At 38.7% G+C, this 20,825-nt stretch overlaps 1 protein-coding gene across 1 annotated transcript in view; it reads right to left on the bottom strand.

Moving 5' to 3' along the window:
• Positions 1-20,825, bottom strand: part of LOC126471123 (DNA damage-binding protein 1) — a 187,218-nt gene that overhangs the window by 99,757 nt on the left and 66,636 nt on the right. The window contains exon 5 of the mRNA XM_050099208.1: positions 16,752-16,901. Within this exon, the coding sequence (XP_049955165.1) occupies positions 16,752-16,901 (150 nt within the window). The remainder of the gene's footprint in view (positions 1-16,751; positions 16,902-20,825) is intronic.

Here is a 20,825-nt window from a genome sequence, read left to right as displayed (position 1 = left end):
TCTTATATAATTTATTTTATGTATTTTTATGGTACCACAACAGCAAATGTAAATGTGAGCAACAATACGTGTTGTGTTGTGGAGGCTTCATTTGATGGATTCAATGATTTATATATGTGGTGGCTTGAGAAAGGATTCCATTGATCAGAGAGGGGGGAAAGGGATGGGGGTATGAATAGTATCTCAAGTCAAGGGTGAAAATTGTCACAAACAATAAAGAATGTAAATTCTAATTAAATGCTATTGATAGGAAAGTGAGCTGAGTAACAATAATTCAGAAAATTATAATCAAGCAATACAAATCTTCAAAACAGATCAGACAGAAAAAGGTAAGCTGCTACTAACAATAAAATATAACAAGCTCTCCTCTCTGATGCTATGCCACTCAGAAAAAGAGTTTAAGTGTGCAGCCAATACAATATTTCTCCTATTATTGGCTTATAAAGTAAATCTTCAGCACGTTATAGTGTTGTGCAACAAGCAGGGCAAACAAATTATGAGAAATATTTGTGATGTGAATTATGGTTTATGCATCTCATGAAATACATTTGCAATCCATTTGGTTTGCATGCAGGATATAGGTCAGAAATTTACATTATAGTTACTAAAATTTTTACAACTAATAATCTCTATATACAATAGGCAATGTCCTGACTGACTGACTGACTGACTGACTGATCTTCAATCACCCAAAACCACTAAGGATAGAAACTTAAATTTGCAGAGGTTGTGGACCTTATATTATATGTGTCATTTAAAAAGGGATTTTTTGGTACTCCATTCCAAGGGAGGAGTGCAAGTCACTATTAAGGCTATTTTGAAGCTAGATCTATAGAAACTGGTATTTGGTTTCTCGGTCAGAAATAAAAAAATATTTGTTTCAGTATTTTAAAAATTTAACCCTGTGGGGATGAAATAATGGGTTAAAGTATTTTTAGTGTATCATTATTAAAGAACTCCTAAAGTATTTTTAATGCTACATCTATGAAAATTGGTATTTGACTTATCAGTTACAAATAATGTGTTTCAGTGTTTTTGGAAATTCAACACCTAAGGGAGTGAAATACAGGAAGAAAGTTATTATGAAACTACTTCATTATCCTAGCATTTCTGAAGTTTTATCCATGAAAATTTGTATTTTGCTTCTCTGTTAGAAATAAAAAAAGAAGTCTTTCATTGTTTTTGGAAATTCAGTCCACAAGGGGGCAAAATAGGGGATGAAAAATTAAGAAAATATCATATTAAATTTTTTTTTTTTACAGCTCAAACTATGAAAACTGGTATTTCACTTCTTGGTTAGATATAACGAAACGTGTGTTAGGGCATGAACATTTCTATGCAAATATCAGAGCACAAAAGGTAAGATTTATAAAAACCTCCAGCTACCAGAACTGTATTTTGATCAAAAGCACATTCGGAAAAGATCATGCTTCTATAGCCTTACTTATCACGAAAAATTTAGGTGTTGCAATTTGTGAACAACATAAGAATTCGACTAAAGAAAGGATGTGCACGGACAAAGCAGTGGGCACTACGCTAGTGTACCACTAAAATGATATTTCTATGAATAGTTATATACAACTAGTAGGATAACATAACAAGTTGTATCCAGGTCAAATTACCAGTTTATCTTGCATGAATTCACCTACTAAGTAATAGCATTTGAGTATCAGTGCCTTGCATAGCTTTCTTTTCAGTGGACCTAACTTTACCTTCTTATTAACCTCATCCCTTCCGCACTGTGGTAGCCAAACTCCACACCCCCCCCCCCCCCCCCCCAAAAAAAAAAAGTTGCATATGCTATTTTGTGTGTGTCCATATCAGTTGCAGTTGATAACTGGACACAGAAGTATCATCTATAAACAGAACTGCTGGTGAACTGATTTTTAATAATAAAGAAATCAAGTAGGACAGAAATATGCCTGGGCTAGTATGGATCCTAGTGGGACCCCATGAAACATAATTTTCAATTCAAAATAGTAATCTGTCCAATTTAGTGATACTAACTCTTTGCTTTCTGTTCTGTAAGTAGGATTTAAGCCATTGTAGGGAAGCCATACTTGGCAAGTTTGTAGATAAGCAGCCTTTGTGAGGTTACGAAAGATTCCTTATTGCTTGTCTACTATTTATTTTCTCAATAAAACCGTTTACTGCGTCTATGGTGTTCTTCCCTTCTTGAAAACCAAACTGTTTGTTTAGGATAATGAAATACTTAGCAATGAAGATGTGGATTTGGATAACAGCAACTTTTTAGAATATTTTGGGTATGACTGGGATAATTGAGGTAAGGTGATAATTTCCCATGATCAATCTTTATCCCTTCTTGAAAAGTAGTTTAGCTTTGGCACATTTTAGTTCCTCTGGGAGGCAGCCCTCTTCAAAACACTGAATAATTACTCGAGCTAGCTGTGTGCAATTGTGTTGCATATTGCTTTAATAATTTCAGTGGGTATTCCATCCCAAAATAGATTTTTTTAATATAAGTTTGCATTTTCTATGTCCTAAAAGGGAACTTTTGAAAATTTTGTAAGGCATTCAGAATTTTCATCTCTGTCATTTTGACATCGGACTTCACTGAAATGTTCTGGTATTTGAGTTAGTATACTTCAGTTCCCCCCGTGCAGTTGCATTTTCCTTACACTGGAAATTTTTGTGCCCTGGGTGATCCACTTTAATTTATTTGTTACTTTATTGTTCCAGATTCTAGGTGGAAATGTTTCATTTAGGCACCTAGAAAAACTGTTCAGGAAATTTCCAAAATCTGCGTGACTTAAGACACAGTGTTCACAAAGCAATTTTCTTTCTTTTTAGCAAATTACTAAACATGAAAAAGGTTTTTATTTTGCCAAAGTTCCTTCTCATACAGGTTTTCATATCTGGCATGTTCCTATCTATGGCGGCCCAATGAAAAATGCACACTGAGCTGAGATACCTAAATCTGAAGAAAAAATATACACATCTCCATATACGAGGGTCACTCCAAAAGAAAAATACACTATTTTTTTTTTAGAATCCATCTTTTATTCTACATGTTTGAAAGTTTTACAGTGTGTAGATAGATCCTTTAGGAATAATATTTTCATTTCTCCACATAATTTCCATCCCTTTCAACTGCCTTACGCCATCTTGGAACCAGCGCCTGTATACCCGCATGGTAAAATTCTGGACCAACCTGTTGGAGCCACTGTTTGGCAGCGTGCACAAGAGTGTTGTCATCTTCAAACCTTGATCCCCGAAGAGAGTTTTTCTGTTTCCCAAAGAGATGATAGTCACATGGCGCCAGATCAGGACTGTAAGGCGGGTGTTTCATTGTTGTCCATCCGAGTTTTGTGATGGCTTCCATGGTTTTTTGATTGACATGTGGCCGTGCATTGTCGTGCAACAGCAAAACATCCTGCTTTTGCCGTTGTGGTCGAACACGACTCAGTCAAGCTTGAAGTTTCTTCAGGCGTTACATATGCATCAGAATTTATGGTGGTTCCACTTGGCATGATGTCCACAAGCAAGAGTCCTTCGGAATTGAAAAACACCGTAGCCATAACTTTTCCAGCAGAAGGTGTGGTTTTGAATTTTTTTTTTCTTGGGTGAATTTGCATGATGCCACTCCATTGACTACCTTTTTGACTCTGGTGAAAAATGAGGGAGCCATGTTTCAACACCTGTCACAATTCTTCCAAGAAATTCATCTCCACCATTCTCGTACTGTTCCAAAAGTTCGCTGCATACCATTTTTCTTGTTTCCTTGTAAGCCACTGTCAACATCCTGGGAACCCACCTGGCACAAACCTTCTATAACGCCAACACTTTCAGTATTCTGCAAACACTTCCATCCCCTATCCCAAAGTAGTGTGACAATTCGTTCACTTTGATGCGTCTGTCAGCATTCACCAGTTCTTTAACTCTCTGCATGTTGTCTGGAGTGTGTGCAGTAGCAGTACGAGGCCTGATGGTGAGAGGACTATCCTCAATATTGCCGTGCCCACTTTCATCACGTAACCTGCTTGCCCACCGACTAACTGTACTGCGATCGACAGCAGCATGTCTATACACCTTTTTCAACCTCTTGTGGATGTTTCCCACTGTCTCGTTTTCACAGCACAGGAATTCTATGACAGCACATTGCTTCTGACGAACATCAAGTGTAGCAGCCATCTTGAAGACATGCTGTGATGGCGCCACTCACAGGAACAGGTTGAACTAAGTTTGAAAACAAGTGGGAAGGATATATCTACACACTGTAAAACTTTCACACATGCAAAATGAAAACTGTATTTTTATAAAAATAGTGTGCATTTCTTTTGGAGTGGCCCTCGTACATAATGAGTTGATATTATCAATACAGCTTGCTGGCAATTTTCTCTGATACATTCACAGAAACTGATTTTGAAACCACGTTTCTTTACTAAGTATCAATGTTAAAATCAGCAGCTATTACAATTTTTTCTTCTTTTCTCTGTTAAGATCTCATTGCCTGCTTTGAATTTTAAATAGGAAGAGTTCTGTTGTCGACTGCCCTAGGATTCTATATGCTAAAATTCTATGCAATAGTTCTTAAATATCATTTAGTTCCACTGAACATATTGATAGATCAATCAATATAATTATGAACATGTCCAACAACATTGCTAAGTGAGATGCAGGAGGATACATTGTCCAGCACCCACGTCATGTGGCAACACACTCGCTGCAGATTTTAAGGCTGTTGCAGACTGTCACGGTCTCAATTATCAACCAACTGATGTTTACAGCAAGCTCTCTGGTGTATATTGGCAATGACTCTCCACTAAGTGGTTTTCTCCTGGACTGTGATCTGAACTTTATTGTTACCTACCATCAGCATTTTGCTAGGCCATGGAACTGCCTGTCAGCCTAAAGGGGTACTGTTTTTGCACATCACTCAACTGACTGTTGTGCTTTCAATGAATGAATTCATGGTATATGGATACATCGAGAATGTGTCCGCCCCGGTAGCTGAGTGGTCAGCGTGACAGACTGTCAATCCTAAGGGCCCGGGTTCGATTCCCGGCTGGGTCGGAGATTTTCTCCGCTCAGGGACTGGGTGTTGTGTTGTCCTAATCATCATTTCATCCCCATCGACGCGCAGGTCGCCGAAGTGGCGTCAAATCGAAAGACCTGCACCAGGCGAACGGTCTACCCGACGGGAGGCCCTAGCCACACGACATTTCCATTTTATCGAGAATGTGCTTCATATCTGAATGCTTCCTACTCAAACCTACAAACAGTGCTCTTGTGCACTAATGCCAGAGTTATTCAACAAACTTTCCAGTGTTGTATACACTGAAGAGTATCCACCTCCATAAATTTTTGTTTTGTGTATTTACAGAGAGTCAGGAACTACTAATATTTGTGGTTTATTTGTATGTAATTAGTGTGTGATAAAGTCTGTATTGTTGAACAAGTAGACTTACTACAAAATACGCATTCTTCCGTAAAATAATTTCTTGTTTCATAATTTGTATTGCTATGATGAAGGATAGATGAGCCTGCGAATGACTTGTTTCTTCTGCAAAAGCCACTTGCTAACTTGAAATTTCTTTTTTTTATTAAAATTTTAACAGTGTTTTCAGTGAATCTCTGTTAAATTAGGAAAGTAATTCTAATATTTGAACATTTAATTTCCAATTAATCTACTTCAGAGTGTTTGTAATTTGAAACATGAGTATCTAAGCTTTTACGCTCCAGCGCATAACAGATCTCCTCTGACTCTTAGTCATAAACTTTAGCATATTTCTTTGTGGATAATGGTCTGGTTTTGTCTTTTTCATTGCTACACACTTTATCACTGCTATCACTACTTACCAGTTTTCCTTATTTTTCGTAACTAAACAAGTTTCTGTGAACATCTTAGTAAATACTTTTGTGCCTGACCTATTTAGGTGTACACCATCTTTGGCAAGACTTTTTACACTTAGAAATTTGTTGGAATAAATGAATACCAATACTAGTTTATTGTATTGTACTTTAACACTGCCATTTATTTGTTGCAAATAGCTGTCATTTGATCATTTCCCATATGCAGTGCCAATGATTATTAGTCTGGAAGTCATGTAGAGGCCTCTGGCAGTTTGTATTAGGTTCCTTGACTACTTGAGATTTTCTCTCTGCTTCAGCCTTTAAGAGAACTTGTTCTCATGGGGATAAAAACGCCTTCAGGATTCTTGTTACATTTATCTGTTGTGCCTTCTCTTGAACTTCAAAAGTTTGTGTAAATGGTGAGTCCCGATATCTAGTTGAATGTCAATTCTGGAGTTAGGTACGACAGTGTTTTTAACAAGGAATCATCTGTAATATAGACCTCACTGTCTGCCTTCATTCATTCATTTCATTTCCAAGTCCAGTCAGGATTTGCAGAACAAAGCAACTCTAGTGGCCTGTTATTTGCCTCGATCAAGTCGTCTGTTGTGCTAGGTTGTTCCAGTAGAGATTATATGACCAAGTTGTCCAGATCTTGTATTGTTCTTCACTCACATGACACACCTCCATCACATAGAAGGATGTCCCGTTTCTGCATGTTGGTCTTGTAGTGGGGGACAACCACCCTACAACGACTGTGATTTCTGCTTCTTGGGGTTAGCTCTTCCTCTGCAGGGATATTTGGTGGCAACTTACTCTTCCACCTGGTAATGTGGTTAATCTCCAGTGTTCCCTCCAGTGATTGAGCTCTGGCGATAAACCTGTTTCCATGTTTCAGTCAACAGACTACAGGATGACCTTGTAGTGAATGATGGGGATTATTGATTTGCTTTGTCCTCTCCACATTGGCAGCAATGGCGCTTCTGACTGGCAGGGAGGGGGGGGGGGGGGTCCCAACACCAGAGTAGATTTGTCGACTAGAGTTGGCTTCATACATTCTGAGAGGATTCAGACAGCCTCACTGACTGCAGTGTCAACATGCCCAGTGCAAGCAGATGCACTTCCCACAGGTGAAGTGTACTCTGCAGCACATTCAAACAAAGCAAGAGCAGAAATTCTCAGAGCATGAGGACTATCTTCCCAGGTGGTGGCTGTGAGCTTCCCCAAAATATTGCTCCTTGCATCAACCTTTGGCTTGGAGTTACAGCAATGTTTCTTGCAGTATAGTGTACATTCAAAAGCAGCACACAGATATACAGGTGTTTGACCATGCTGAAATAATTACCGTGCCATATAGCTTACCAGCTGTGCAGAGTTTCTCTATTCTGTAGTGAAATGCGCACACCTGACTCTTGTTGGGAAATCCAGCCTTAGATAATTGCCTCTCTTAGCAAAGGCCAAGTGTATCCAATGATAACTTTTCTTCTACCTCTTCAAATGCCTTCCCTTGGGCAGCAAATGCCTTCCCTTGGGCAGCCACTACTGTACGAGGTGTGATTGGAAAGTTTTAAGAATGGATCCGCTGCTGCAACTCTTGTCTCTGGTCACTTGACAGATGCACTGGTGTATATTGGCAATGACTCTCCACTAAGTGGTTTTCTCCTGGACTGTGATCTGAACTTTATTGTTACCTACCATCAGCATTTTGCTAGGCCATGGAACTGCCTGTCAGCCTAAAGGGGTACTGTTTTTGCACATCACTCAACTGACTGTTGTGCTTTCAATGAATGGTTTGATGGGCAGGTACACAAAGGATGGGGAGTGAGTCATTGCCTTGTCCTTGAATGCCCTCTGACAGGAAATTGCATTCCCTTTATTCAGTTTGTTGTGGCAGCTGGATGAGTGCGGGTCTATCGGGGCTTGTTGCCGGATTCTATCTGCGTGAAAATGGACGTAAAAGCAGAGCAACGAGTTTGTGTAAAATTTTGTTTTAAAACTGGGAAACCAGCTTCTGAGACTAATTAACTATTAAAAACAGCTTTTGGAGATAATTGTATGAGCCAGTCAACTGTTTTTATCTGGTTCAACAGATTTTAAAATGGCTGCAAATCATCTGATGATGAACCACAGTCTGGCCATCCTTCCACCTCAAAAATGAATGAAAATGTTGTGACAGTTCGCGACTTAGTATGCTCTGATTGTAGACTTACAATTAGGGAGATGGCTGATGAACTTAATTTAAGTTTCTGTGCAGTTCAGTCAATTTTAACTGAAGATCTGAACACACATCGAGTGTCCACTAAATTCGTTCCAAAAGTGTTGTCAAGTGACCAGAGACAATATCAACTTGAAATGTGCCAAGAACTGATTAATCGGACAAAAAATGACCACAATTTGTTAAATAGGGTAATTGCAGGTGACGAATCATTGGTATATGGATATGGTCCTGAAAACAAAGTGCAGTCTTCGCAGTGGAAGACTCCAGGTTCACCACAACTGAAAAAAGCACGGCAAAGTCGGTTGAAGGTGGAGACATTGTTGGTGATTATTTTCGATTCTACCGGTATTGTGCATCATGAATTTACCCCTGGAGGACAGATAATTAACCAGGAATACTACATGTGTGTCCTTGAGCATTTGCATGAAAAGGTGATGAAGAAAAGACCTGCATTGTTAAAGACAGGAGTTTAATACTACACCATGACAACGCTCTGGCTCATCGTGCCTTCTCCATCAATGAATTTTTGACCAAACTCAAAATTCCTGTGCTTCCACAACCGCCATATTCCCCTCATTTGGTCCCTGCGGACTTCTACCTCTTTCCTAAACTGAAATTTTCACTGAAAGGGGAGCGATTTCACTCTGCTGAAGACATCCAGGCAAATACGGGGAGTGTCCTTAACACACTTCAGGAAAAAAATGTCCAGGAATGTTTCCAAAAGTGGAAACACCATTGGAGTCAGTGTGTTCAGTCAGAAGGGGACTATTTTCAAGGAGATGCATCACAGTAACATGTAAGTACTACCATTGTACAATTACAAGCCCATTCTTAAAACTTTCCAATCACACCTTGTACTATCAGCATAGATGGAATGTCTGGAGTGTTCTGTACTGGGCTCATCATTGGATTTGCAAAACTCAGATTCTCTCTTTCTCAATTGATATCCTGCAAATCATGGACAGATTCCGTATTCTTATATTTCCAGAAAGTGTCTGACAGAGTGCCCCAATGCAGACTGCCCAAGCTTACAGAATAGGTTCACAGATGTGCGAGTGGCTCAAAGACTTCTTAAATGGTAGAACCCAGTATGTTATCCTTGGTGGAGAGTGATCATCCGAAACAAGGGTATGTCAGGAGTGCCTCAAAAAAGTATGACGTGACCACTCTTGTTCTCTATATACATAAAAGATCTGACAAATAGTGTGAGCAGCAATCTGTCACTGTTGGCTGGTAATGTTTTAGTATACTGGAAAGAATTGTCGTTGATTGACTACAGAAGGATACAGGACGACTCTGACAAAATTACTATTTGGTGTGATGAAAATGTGAAAAACAACCCTTTAATATTTGAACACAGTATTAGAGGTGAGCTACCTGACACAGTTATGTTGAGTAAATATTTAGGGGTAATGCTAAAAAGCAATATGAAATGAAATGAGCACTTAAGGATAATGGGAGGGAAACAAAGGTCGACTTCAGTTTATTGTGAGAATTCTATTAAAGTGTAGGTCATCTACGTAGGAGGCCACATATGAAACACTTGGGCAATCCATTCTTGAGTACTGCTAGATTGTTTGGGATTCTCACCAGGTCAGAGTAAAGGAAGACATTGAAGTAATTCAGATGCGTGCTGCAAGATTTGTTGCTGGTAGGTTTTATCAACAAGTGAGTGTTACAGAGATGCTTCATGAAGTAAAATGGGACTCCGTGGAGGGAAGACAATATTCTCTTCATGAAACATAATTGAAAAAATTTAGAGAATAGGTATTTTCAGCTGACTGCAGAACAGTTCTACTGCTGCCAACATATATTTCACATTATGATGGTGAGGATGCGATAAGAGGAGTTAGGGCTTGTGCACAGGCATATAGACAATCATTTTTCTCTTGCTCCATTTGTGAGTGGAACAGTAGTGGTACAAGGTACTCTCTGTCATGCACCATACGGTGGCTTGTGTGGTACATATGTAGATGTAAATTAATGCAATGTTTTCCTTCTTTAGCAATGACTGCTTTTCGTAAGAGTGCTAAGGACACAAATATTTTTTTCCTTTAGAACTTGATGCAGAAGATATTTGCACATTCATATACAGTTGAGGGATGTCCACAGAATATTGTTAACAAGTTTCACCCACACTTTTGTGGGCTTGTCGTGTTACTGAAATTTGCTCTTAAGGCACTATATTCCTTCAACTACTTTTTTTTAATTTCCTCCACACAGAACCATTTAATTTCAACTGTTTTTGGAGTGTTTTGTGACTACACAATCCTAATTGCTCAATCTTTAGACTCAATAACTGCAACTTGGGAAGTACCTTCTCTCTTTGTACTTTATGGCCCTAACTTCCATCAGCTAATCCTAAGAGATTCATATAACTTCTTTCCTTGCATGCAAAGTGACAGTGTTCTGCACTGGTGAATGTGGTTCACTAGGCCCCAAAGCTGCTTTATGCCTCAGAATGTTTCATATCACTCAATCCCTTCTTTTGCTCAGGTTGTGCAATTACTGTCTTTTCTTCTAGGTTCAACTCATTAGTTACTCAATTTACCCACATTATATTCAGCATTCTTCTATACAACAATGCTTCAAAAGCTCTACTCTCTTCTGGCCTCCAGTGTTCATTGTTCGTGTTTCACATACATGTGAGACTATATTCCACGCATATACACTATGTGATCAAAAGTATCTGGACATCACCAAACACATTCGTTTTTCATATTAGGTGCATTGTGCTGCCACCTACTGCCATGTACTCCATATCAGCGACCTCGGTAGTGGAAATGGAAATGAGTGTTTGGCATCATTGGCCGAGAGGCCCCTTACGGGGCAGGTCCAGCCACCTTGGTGCCGCATTGGGCAACCTGTGCGCCAGATGGGGATGAAATGATGATGAAGACAACACAACACCCAGTCCCTGAGCAGAGAAAATCCCCGACCTAGCCGAAAATCAAACCAAGGCCTGTAGGACGGCAATCCGTCATGCTGACCACTCGGCTATTGAGGCGGACACCTCAGTAGTCATTAGATATCATGAGAGAGAAGAATATCGTGCTCCGCAGAACTCACGGACTTCGAACGTGGTCAAATCATTGGATGTCACATGTGTGATTTTCACACTCCTAAACAGCCCTAGGTCCACTGTTTCCAATGTGATAATGAAGTGGGAATCTGAAGGGACATGTACAGCGCAAAACCATACAGGCCAACCTTGTCTGTTGACTGACAGAGATGGCTGACAGTTGAAGAGGGTCGTAATGTGTAATAGGCAGACATCTATCCAGACCATCACACAGGAACTTCAAACTGTATGAGTATCCACTGCAAGTACTATGACAGTTAGGCGGTAGGTCAGAAAACTTGAATTTCATGGTTGAGCGGATGCTCATAAGCCAAACATCACGCCGGTAAATGCCAAACAATGCCTCACTTGGTGTAAGGAGCATAAACATTGGACAATTGAACAAGGGAAAAACATCGTGTGGAGTGACGAATCATAGTACACAATATGGCAATCCAATGGCAGCGTGGGGGTATGGTGAAAGCCCGGTGAATGTCATCTGCCAGTGTGTGTGTGCCAGCTGTAATATTTGGAGGAGGTGGTGTTATGGTGTGGTCATATTTTTCATGGAGGGGGGCTTGAACCTCTTGTTTTGCGTGACACTATCACAGCACAGGCCTACCTTGGTTTTTTAAGCACCTTCTTGCTTCCCTCTGTTCAAGAGCAATTCGGGGATGGTGATCGCATCTTTCAACACAATCGACCACCTGTTCATAATGCACGGCCTGTGACGGAGTCGTTACATGACAATCACATCCCTGTAATGGACTGGCCTGCTCAGAGTCCTGACCTGGATCATATAGAAAACCTTTGGGATGTTTTGGAACGCCAACTTCATGCCAGGCCTCACCAACTGACATTGATACCTCTCCTCAGTGCAGCACTCCGTGAAGAATGGGCTGCGATTCCCCAAAAAACCTTCCAGCACCTGACTGAATGTACGCCAGCAAGAGTGGAAGCTGTCATCAAGGCTAAGGGTGGGCCAACACCATACTGAATTCCAGCATTACCAATGGAGGGCACCACAAATGTGTAAGTCACTTTCCGCCAGGTGTACGGATACTTTTAATCACATAGTGTACCTTCACAAAAGACTTCCTAAATTTAAATTTATGCTCGATGTTAATAAATTTCTCCAATTCAGTCTGCATCATTCAATTTATCTGTCATTATAGGTTATCTGTCTTGAGCTGACTGCAATGTAATTAAAAAGAATTACACCAGGCGCGTTTCATTTTTATTTATAAAGTATCTTCTGTGGCATTCTGTAAATGGGATACATATATTTGTACATTTATTTTTTGATTCTTTTACGTTAAAAACAGTGTTTTCTTCATGAAGTTAGTCTGTAAGCTACTTACATTGTTTTTTTAATAGTCTGCACCTTCCCCTCTTGATAGCAGTGGTTGTGTCGACAGGCTTCATTTTACATCTGCAGTTTTTGGCATTTTGTATTATTTCTGTGCTGCGCTATTTATAATTGACTTTCTTAACTGTTTTTCATTCATCACTGCTACAATGTTTATGCCTATTCATTTGTTTTCATTCACGTTATGAGTGTTGCCAACCTATGAAACAATTTGTGTGTATGTGTGTGTGTGTGTGTGTGTGTGTGTGTGTGTGTGTGTGTGTGTGAGAGAGAGAGAGAGAGAGAGAGAGAGAGAGAGAGAGAGAGAGAGAGTTACTGAAATTGTTTTGTATGTAGATAGAGACGTGAGAAGGGTAGAAGGGTTGTGTCCCCCCCCCCCCCCCAACCCCACACCAAGAGGGGTGGGTGCTGGGGAGAACAACAGGGATGGCCTGGACAGTGATTATGGGATAGATCTGGGAGAAAATGGTAGTGGTAAAATTAAAATCAGATCCAACAGACAGATTCCAAATGAAGCTGAGAAACACTCTAAAAGATATTGAACATACAATAGAAAACAATGAAAAAGGAAAACTGGTACAAACAAATCCCAGTGCACCTTCCCTCCGATGCCAAGCAAAGATACACAAGAAAGATCTCCCCGTCAGAGCTACTGCGAATTATAGAAATGCTCCCACTTACCCATTTGCAAGATACATGTTGAAAATCTTATCAGAAAACTACAAATTACAAGAAGACAGGACTATAAGAAACACCACACAATTGATTCAGTACATAAAAGACATACAAATTCCAGACACAGCCTGCTGTAGAGAATATGTATTCCAATATACCAATAACTGAAACAATAAACATTATAGAACAAAATCTTAAGACACACAGTACACTTCCACATGAATACATCAAAGAAACAGTCAGACTTCTAGAGCTAAAAACAGAACAGAATTATTTTCAGTTCAATAATGAATTCTATTTACAAAGTGAGGGATTACCAATGGGATCTCCAGTGTCCGGAACCATAGCAAACATATTTATGAACCATGTAGAACAGATTATATTTAACAAAATAGTGCCAAATAGGTACAACATCCTATACTGGATTAGAAATATGGATGATATCTTTTGCCTGATAGATGAACCAAACAATAAAATTGACCAGTTACACACAGACATAAATTCTGTTCAAGATAAGATACATTTTACAATAGAGAAAGAGCAAAACAGACAGTTAAATTACTTGGACATCATCGTCATAAAGATTAAAAACAACAAACACACATTTGCCCTATACCGAAAACTGACAACAACAGACACAATTATATACGAGACATAATAACACCCCAATTCTCAAAAGCAGGCAGCACTTAGATACATGCTCCAAAGACTAAACACAGTACCATTAGACACAGACAAGTACAAAAAAATTGAATACTATAATACAAATAGCCACAAACAATGGATACAAAGAGAACTTAGTAACAAAGCTGAACAATAAAACCAAGAAACAGAAAAGAACAAACACCCAATGCCACCAACACAAGGACAAAATCACACACAAAGAAATACACAACATACAAGAATAGAAACAGCACAAAGTGTGAAAGAAACAGAAAGTAAAAGATGGTACACAATGACATACAACCACAAATACACACAGAATATCCAATATTTTTAAAAAAAGGCATAAAAATAGCACACCAAACCAACAACTTAGTTCAAATATACTTCCCAAAAACAACAGGAAAAACTGACCGGTATCAGAAATCAGGAATATGCCAGCACTGAAATGCAATACATGTGATGGAAGATACATAGGTCAAACCAGGAGGACATCTGTCACCAGATACAAATAACATGTAAGAGCATGGAAGTATAGGACAAATCAATCAACATTTGCAGAACAATTACACCAACACCAACATAAAATTACAACCAGAGAGACAGACATGGAAATCATAAGCATAAACAACAACAAAAAACACCTCCTCACCTTACAAGAAAACTACCACAACCAAAAAACCATAACAGAAAAGAAACAACTCATAAATGATCAAATCAACTTGGCAAACCACACGCTATTTGAATTGATGGACCACTTAATATAACATTAAAAGTACAAATATAACCGCAGGCTCCATTTACCACTACCATTTTCTCCCAGATCTATCCCATAATCACAGTCTAGGCCATCCCTGCCGTTCTTCCCGACCCCCCCCCCCCCCCCAATGCCACCCCACCTCCCTTGGGAAAAAAACCACCCCTCTCACAAGTCTATCTACATACAAGACAATTTCAATAACTCTCACTCCCACTCTCTCTAACACACACACACACACACACACACACACACACACACACACACACACACACATTGTTTCCTAGGTTGGCAACATTCACAATGTGAACAAAAACAAACGAATAGGCATATACACTGTGGCTGTGATGAATGAAAAACAGTTAAGAAAGTCAATTATAAATAGTGCAGTTCAGAAACAATGCAAAATGCCAAAAACTGCAGAATACAAACCTGCCTCATTCCTCTCTCAATTACTGCCTCCCTTTAATATCCTCTGACTCTCAAAACTGTAGACTGTTTTCTATATAAGTTGTGGATAACTTTTTGCTCCTGTATTTCACCCCTAATAACTTTGTAATTATAAAGAGTGCATTCAAGTCAACATGGTCAAAGGGTTTTCTAAATCTACAAATGCCACTCTAAGAATACAACCATCTCCCAATTTATCAAGTTTGCCGATAATGCTGTGCATGTATGGGAAGTTGTCATCATTGACTGACTGTAGGAGGATACAGGATGGCTTAGACAGAATTTCTAGGTGTAATGATGAATTACAGCTTGCTCTTAATGTAGAAAAATGTGAGTTAATACAAATGAGCATGAGAAAAAACTCCTGTAATTTTCGAATATGCCAATTAGTAGTGTGCTGCTTGACAAAGTCCCATCAATTAAATGTCTGGGTGTAATGTTGCAAAGTGATATGAAACGGAGGAGCACATCAGAGTGGTGGTATGGAAGGCAAATTGTCAACTTTGTTTTATTGGAAGAATTTTAGGAAAGTGTGGCTCATCTATAAGGGATACAATATACAAGAGACCCATTCTTGAGTACTGTCAAAAGTTTGGGATTCCCACCAGGTTGGATGAAAGGAAGACATCAAAGCAACTCGGAAGCATGCTGTTGATTTGTTATCAGTAGGTTCAATCAGCACACAGGTATTTTGGAGATGCTTTGTGAAAAATGGGAGTCCTCGGAGGGACCATGACATTCTTTTCATAAGGCACTATTGAGGAAATTTAAAGAAACGATTTTTGAGGCTGACTGCAGAATGATTCTTCTACCGCCTATGTACATTTCGCACAATGTCAAAAAGGTAAGATTAGAGAAATTCAAGAAAAGGCATGCTGCCAACGAATGAGGTGTTTCCTACCCTCCTGGAATAGAGATGTCCCATTCTTGCAAATACCAATGACACATGATAAAAAACTCAATTTCTATGATAACTGTCACTTCGGCATAGCAGTTCTCTTGATGTGGCCCAAATAGATACCTAAAGTGAACATTTATATACATTGCTGCATGAAATGAATGAAGTCTATTGTAACTGGTAGCATACAGTTGTTATCACTGGCAAAGCTGCAATGTTTCAAGACAATGCAAAGTTTTCATCTGGTACAAACAACAATTTAAAAACTGTGAACTTCAATTATAGCCTTCACCATGCACCTATCATAATCAACATGTCCCTCATCAACTGATCATCCAATTTTCTATATTAGTGTGATTTGTTGATAAGCAGAAAAGGAAACCTATAAGCTGCTCCCAAAAACGCACCTGATGAGGTTCTTCGGGCAAAAATTTCAAACTTTTTCGTAAGCAGCACTGATGCATCATTAGAAAAAATGCACAGGTAGTGGCTGTTTATGAATGATACAAAGCTATTTACATGTCTTACATCATATTTGCTTATGTAAAGGGCCAACTGCCAGTTTTTGCAACAAATATCAATCACCTGCAGATCCTCTTGTTCAAAACAAACAGATTTTCCCCAATAGTTTAATTCTGCTTTTTGGCATGCATCAAAGTAATATTAATAGACTATTTTATTGCCATGGATGTCATTAGGGTCAACAGGATGACACTTGAAGTACAGGATGAGAGAGGAAGGGGGTTAGATTACCAAAAAGTCATACACAATTTGCTAACTGTCTCTTAATGATGGACATATACTGCTATGAAACTTGCTTAATAACACCGATACACAGAAAATTACCTTGATGACAGGTGGAGCAACGGCCACATATGTATTGCCATCATGATAAAGAATTGACTCCTGTCCTATAATGATAGCACCACATAGTGGTTCAGGAACTGGGATGACCATAGAAGCCTCTGTTTCAACATTGTCTTGTTTCCATGGCATCTGTAAAAATTCTCCACATAAGAACATATAAACTGTACACAAATGCAAAAATAAAGATTCTATACTGTATTCAAAAAGTTTGCTTTAACATTTCTGTCGCAGTTTCTGCTTAATTGTTTTCTCTTTAATTTTTTAAATAATAGTGCAGTTTATATCATTGCCCAATTGTTTAACTGCACTGACGATAATGCTGGGGAATGCTGTGTAGATGGACACTGTCACTAAACAGATCACAAACAGTTTTGCTATATGTGCATGAGGTGTGAATGCCATTTTTAGTGAATGGTTAGGTCAGAAGAGTGAAATACTGGTGAATGCAGATCAGACAACAACCTAAATGTGACACACACAACTGGAGTTTTTGCTATGTGGACAGAGGGGCTCAACAGACACACCACATGGGCTGGGTGTAGGCTGCTCCTGTAGGTACCAGTGGCCTATCTTGTCCATTCAATGTGGATAGTCTCAATGATCCTGAAATACATAGGAGCTCTGTTTACTAATGAAGATAACTTGTAGCTTGGCCACTTCCAGATATTATGTACATTGTTTTTAACCATATTATGTATGATCAGGTCAATTTGTTATCAAACACGTACTGAAAGAAATTTACAGGCTCTTTCAAGCCTAGGATGCTACCCTCATTTTCAACACAGATCAATTTCATGATATAAGACAATGCACACTGTTTCCACTGGTAGGTATTTGAAGTCAATATGCAGTTCACTGCCCCAGCATATTTAACTGCAATTGCAACAAGCATACAGCTCTTGGAGGAGGATCAAAATGTAGCCACACTGTTCACCAATAAGGGACTGTAATTGCACCCTTATCATGCTGCTAATGGCTACAGCAAAGATGATGATACTAAGGATACTTACTTGGGGGGGGGGGGGGGGGGGGGCAGGAAATATAGAAAATTATAGGCCACTCTCCACTGCTCTTGTGCTTTGCAAAAATAATAGAAACTATTGTGAAAGATAGACTTATGAGCCTACTTAAATAAGCACAACCTCCTACCCAAGGACCAGTTTGGATTCCGAACAGGGAAAGGCACAGAAGCAACAGCATATCTCACTAAATATATCCTAGAAGCACTCGCTAAAGGAAACTATACAACAGGTATATTTCTCGATCTAATCAAAGCTTTTGACACAGTGGAATCACAAAACATTGTTGGTTAAGCTAGATGAACTGGGAATAAGGGGGATTGTAAAAAAAATGGTTCCAGTCATATCTAGAAAATAGAATACAGATGACTGAAATAACACATTTATCATGTAATTCCAACTGTATTGAAAAACATATTTCTGACCCCAAACATATAAATATAGGTGTACCACAGGGTAGTATCCTAGGTCCAGTACTATTTTTAATTAATATTAATGATTTCCCACAAAGTATAAAGCATGGGCATACAATATTGTTTGCAGATGACTGTGCTAATCAGTGACACATCACATGTAGATCTAAGAGAGAAAGCTGAAGAAACACTAAAAATTGTATATGAGTGGGCAGCTAATAACAAAGTCACACTTAATATTAAGAAAACAAGTGCTGTGAACTTTTACATAAATAAAAAACCATATTATAATAACCTGAAGTTAGGTAATGAAACCATACAATGGGTGGAAAGCTCAAAATTTTCTTGACATGCGCGTTGATAGTCAGTTGAAGTGGGAAGACCAGTAAAAGACCTGTAAAAATACTTCATAACAGAATCTCTACAGCATGCTATGCCCTCAAAGTTCTTACTTCAGCATGCGATATTTCATGTATTAAATCAGTATACTTTGCGTATATCCATTCTGTTAGTAGTTATGGGATAATATTCTGGGGAGTGAACAGGAAAAAATATCGAAGCTATATTCAAATTGCAGAAAAGGGCAGTACGTATAATGACCAAGAGTGGCAGCATGGCTCACTGCCTTGAACTTTTTAAAATGTTGGGAATCTTAACTGTCCCATGTGAATATATTTTTTTAGAATGTAATGTACATTAAAAAAAAAAAAAAAAAAAAAAATGACAAAATGTTAACAATGGTTCTGTACATGGTTACGAAACTAGGAACTGCAGTAATTTGCATCTGGATAGAAAAAATTAAGTTGAAACACAACAGAGTCTACTGTACAATGCCATCAAGTTATATAATAAATTACCCGCAAAACATAAAAGACAGAGACAATCTCCTCCTCCAAGAAAAAACCAAAAATTTTTTACAAAATAAAAGTTACTATACAGTAATGGAGAACTTGAGTTAAAAAAGGTTCTGTGTTAAACTATATGGAGAAATAATAATTATATAAGATTGAAAAATGTAAATTAGATTATAAGAAAATTTCACTATCAGCTATTGTGTAAGAAATAAATTTAAACTGTTAAATTGTCTATTATTCAATGATGAAATCCATACAATGTAAACTGTTTCACAGATTAATAAAAAATCAAATCAAATCAAATCCTTTCCTTTAGAATCCATATGCCTACTCCCAAATCCAAATAAGGTCAATAGGTCGGCTCAAAGACATGGAGACTATGGATCATGTGCAGTCACAGCAGGATGGAGCTCAGGATGGAGCTGCAGCAACAATTTTCTATTCAGGTATGTTAGTTTCTCAACGAACAATTCTGAGGCTACTGGATTGTGTGTTGTTCAGCAGCATCTCCAGTCTCATTCAAATGGGCCACTACAAAGCTCAGACCTCATCATGCCAAGACAACTCACTATATCAAGTCCTCAAAACATTGAGGAAGACACTGATAGGCACAGATCTCTGTGCAAGTATGACTGTGTACATACATATCTGATGGATACACTGTTTTCATATGGAAGTACTCCAATAAACAGTATACTTTGACCTATGTGGTACGAGGACTCCTCAGACACAATACAGGTTCGGCATCTGTAACTGTTACATCCATAGTTGGACCATGAAGTTATCTGAATATACTGATAAAAGTGTTGCAGCCTTTACAAACAGTATCCTGACCAGCTAGTCCTACACAAAATTTCCTCATCATTTCTTCCCATAAGCCCAATGGAGACACAAACAGTTTACTCCTTCATCACTCAGGTTTTGAAAAGCAACAACATACCTTTGAAACGTTCAGCTATCTCCTATGTCCTAAAATGATAGACATACTACAAAAAATTCTAGACCCACATCCTCCAGCCTGTAGGCGGTACTCAGTCACTCGTCAGCCTAATGAGTTCACACCTTCAGCTAAATTTATAAACGCAAGGTGTAAGCACTGAACATCAGGGGCACCTACAGGGGTCAGACGACAGCATGGATGTACTGCGAGGAATACATGCTTGAATATAAATGCAGATGCCGGCGAATCCTCCAGTTGTGCTCTTGTATTTGACCACTGTAAGATCCCCACCTTACTCTTCTCTGCTATCTTCATTGGTCACAATAGATAATTACTTTTAATTTAGGCAATATATTCCAGGTCAGAAAGGAACCTTGTTGTCATGTTAGAGGCTGGGTACAATCACAATCTGAGATGGTTTTCAGTGATAGTTATAAATGTGTTATGTCACAAATATGCAGATTTATTAAATGTGACACTTAATAAGACACACTTTCCACATTCTAATATTCAGTAAAATATGTCATTAATGTTGTGGCAATCTGCCAATTAGAGCACATAATGAGCATACAAGCATTCATATGTCTTATGCAAAAGCAAGCTTGCCAGCCACTACTGGCTCTTAACACAACTCGCAGCTGCTAACATGCTGCATATTATTGTATCAACCTTTAACAAACTTTACACTACAAAAGACCCCTTGCTGAATGTACTTGATACATTGCAAGTGTCAGTCATGATCAGAACAGGACATACTGTTGGTGCTCAGAACCAAGGTAGCTGAAGTGACCAGTATTTCAAGAGGCATGTTATTGAAGATTTATATA

The sequence above is a fragment of the Schistocerca serialis genome, chromosome 1 (genome assembly GCF_023864345.2).
Source record: "Schistocerca serialis cubense isolate TAMUIC-IGC-003099 chromosome 1, iqSchSeri2.2, whole genome shotgun sequence".
NCBI lineage: Eukaryota > Metazoa > Arthropoda > Insecta > Orthoptera > Acrididae > Schistocerca > Schistocerca serialis.
This window is presented reverse-complemented; position numbering and strand designations above follow the sequence as displayed.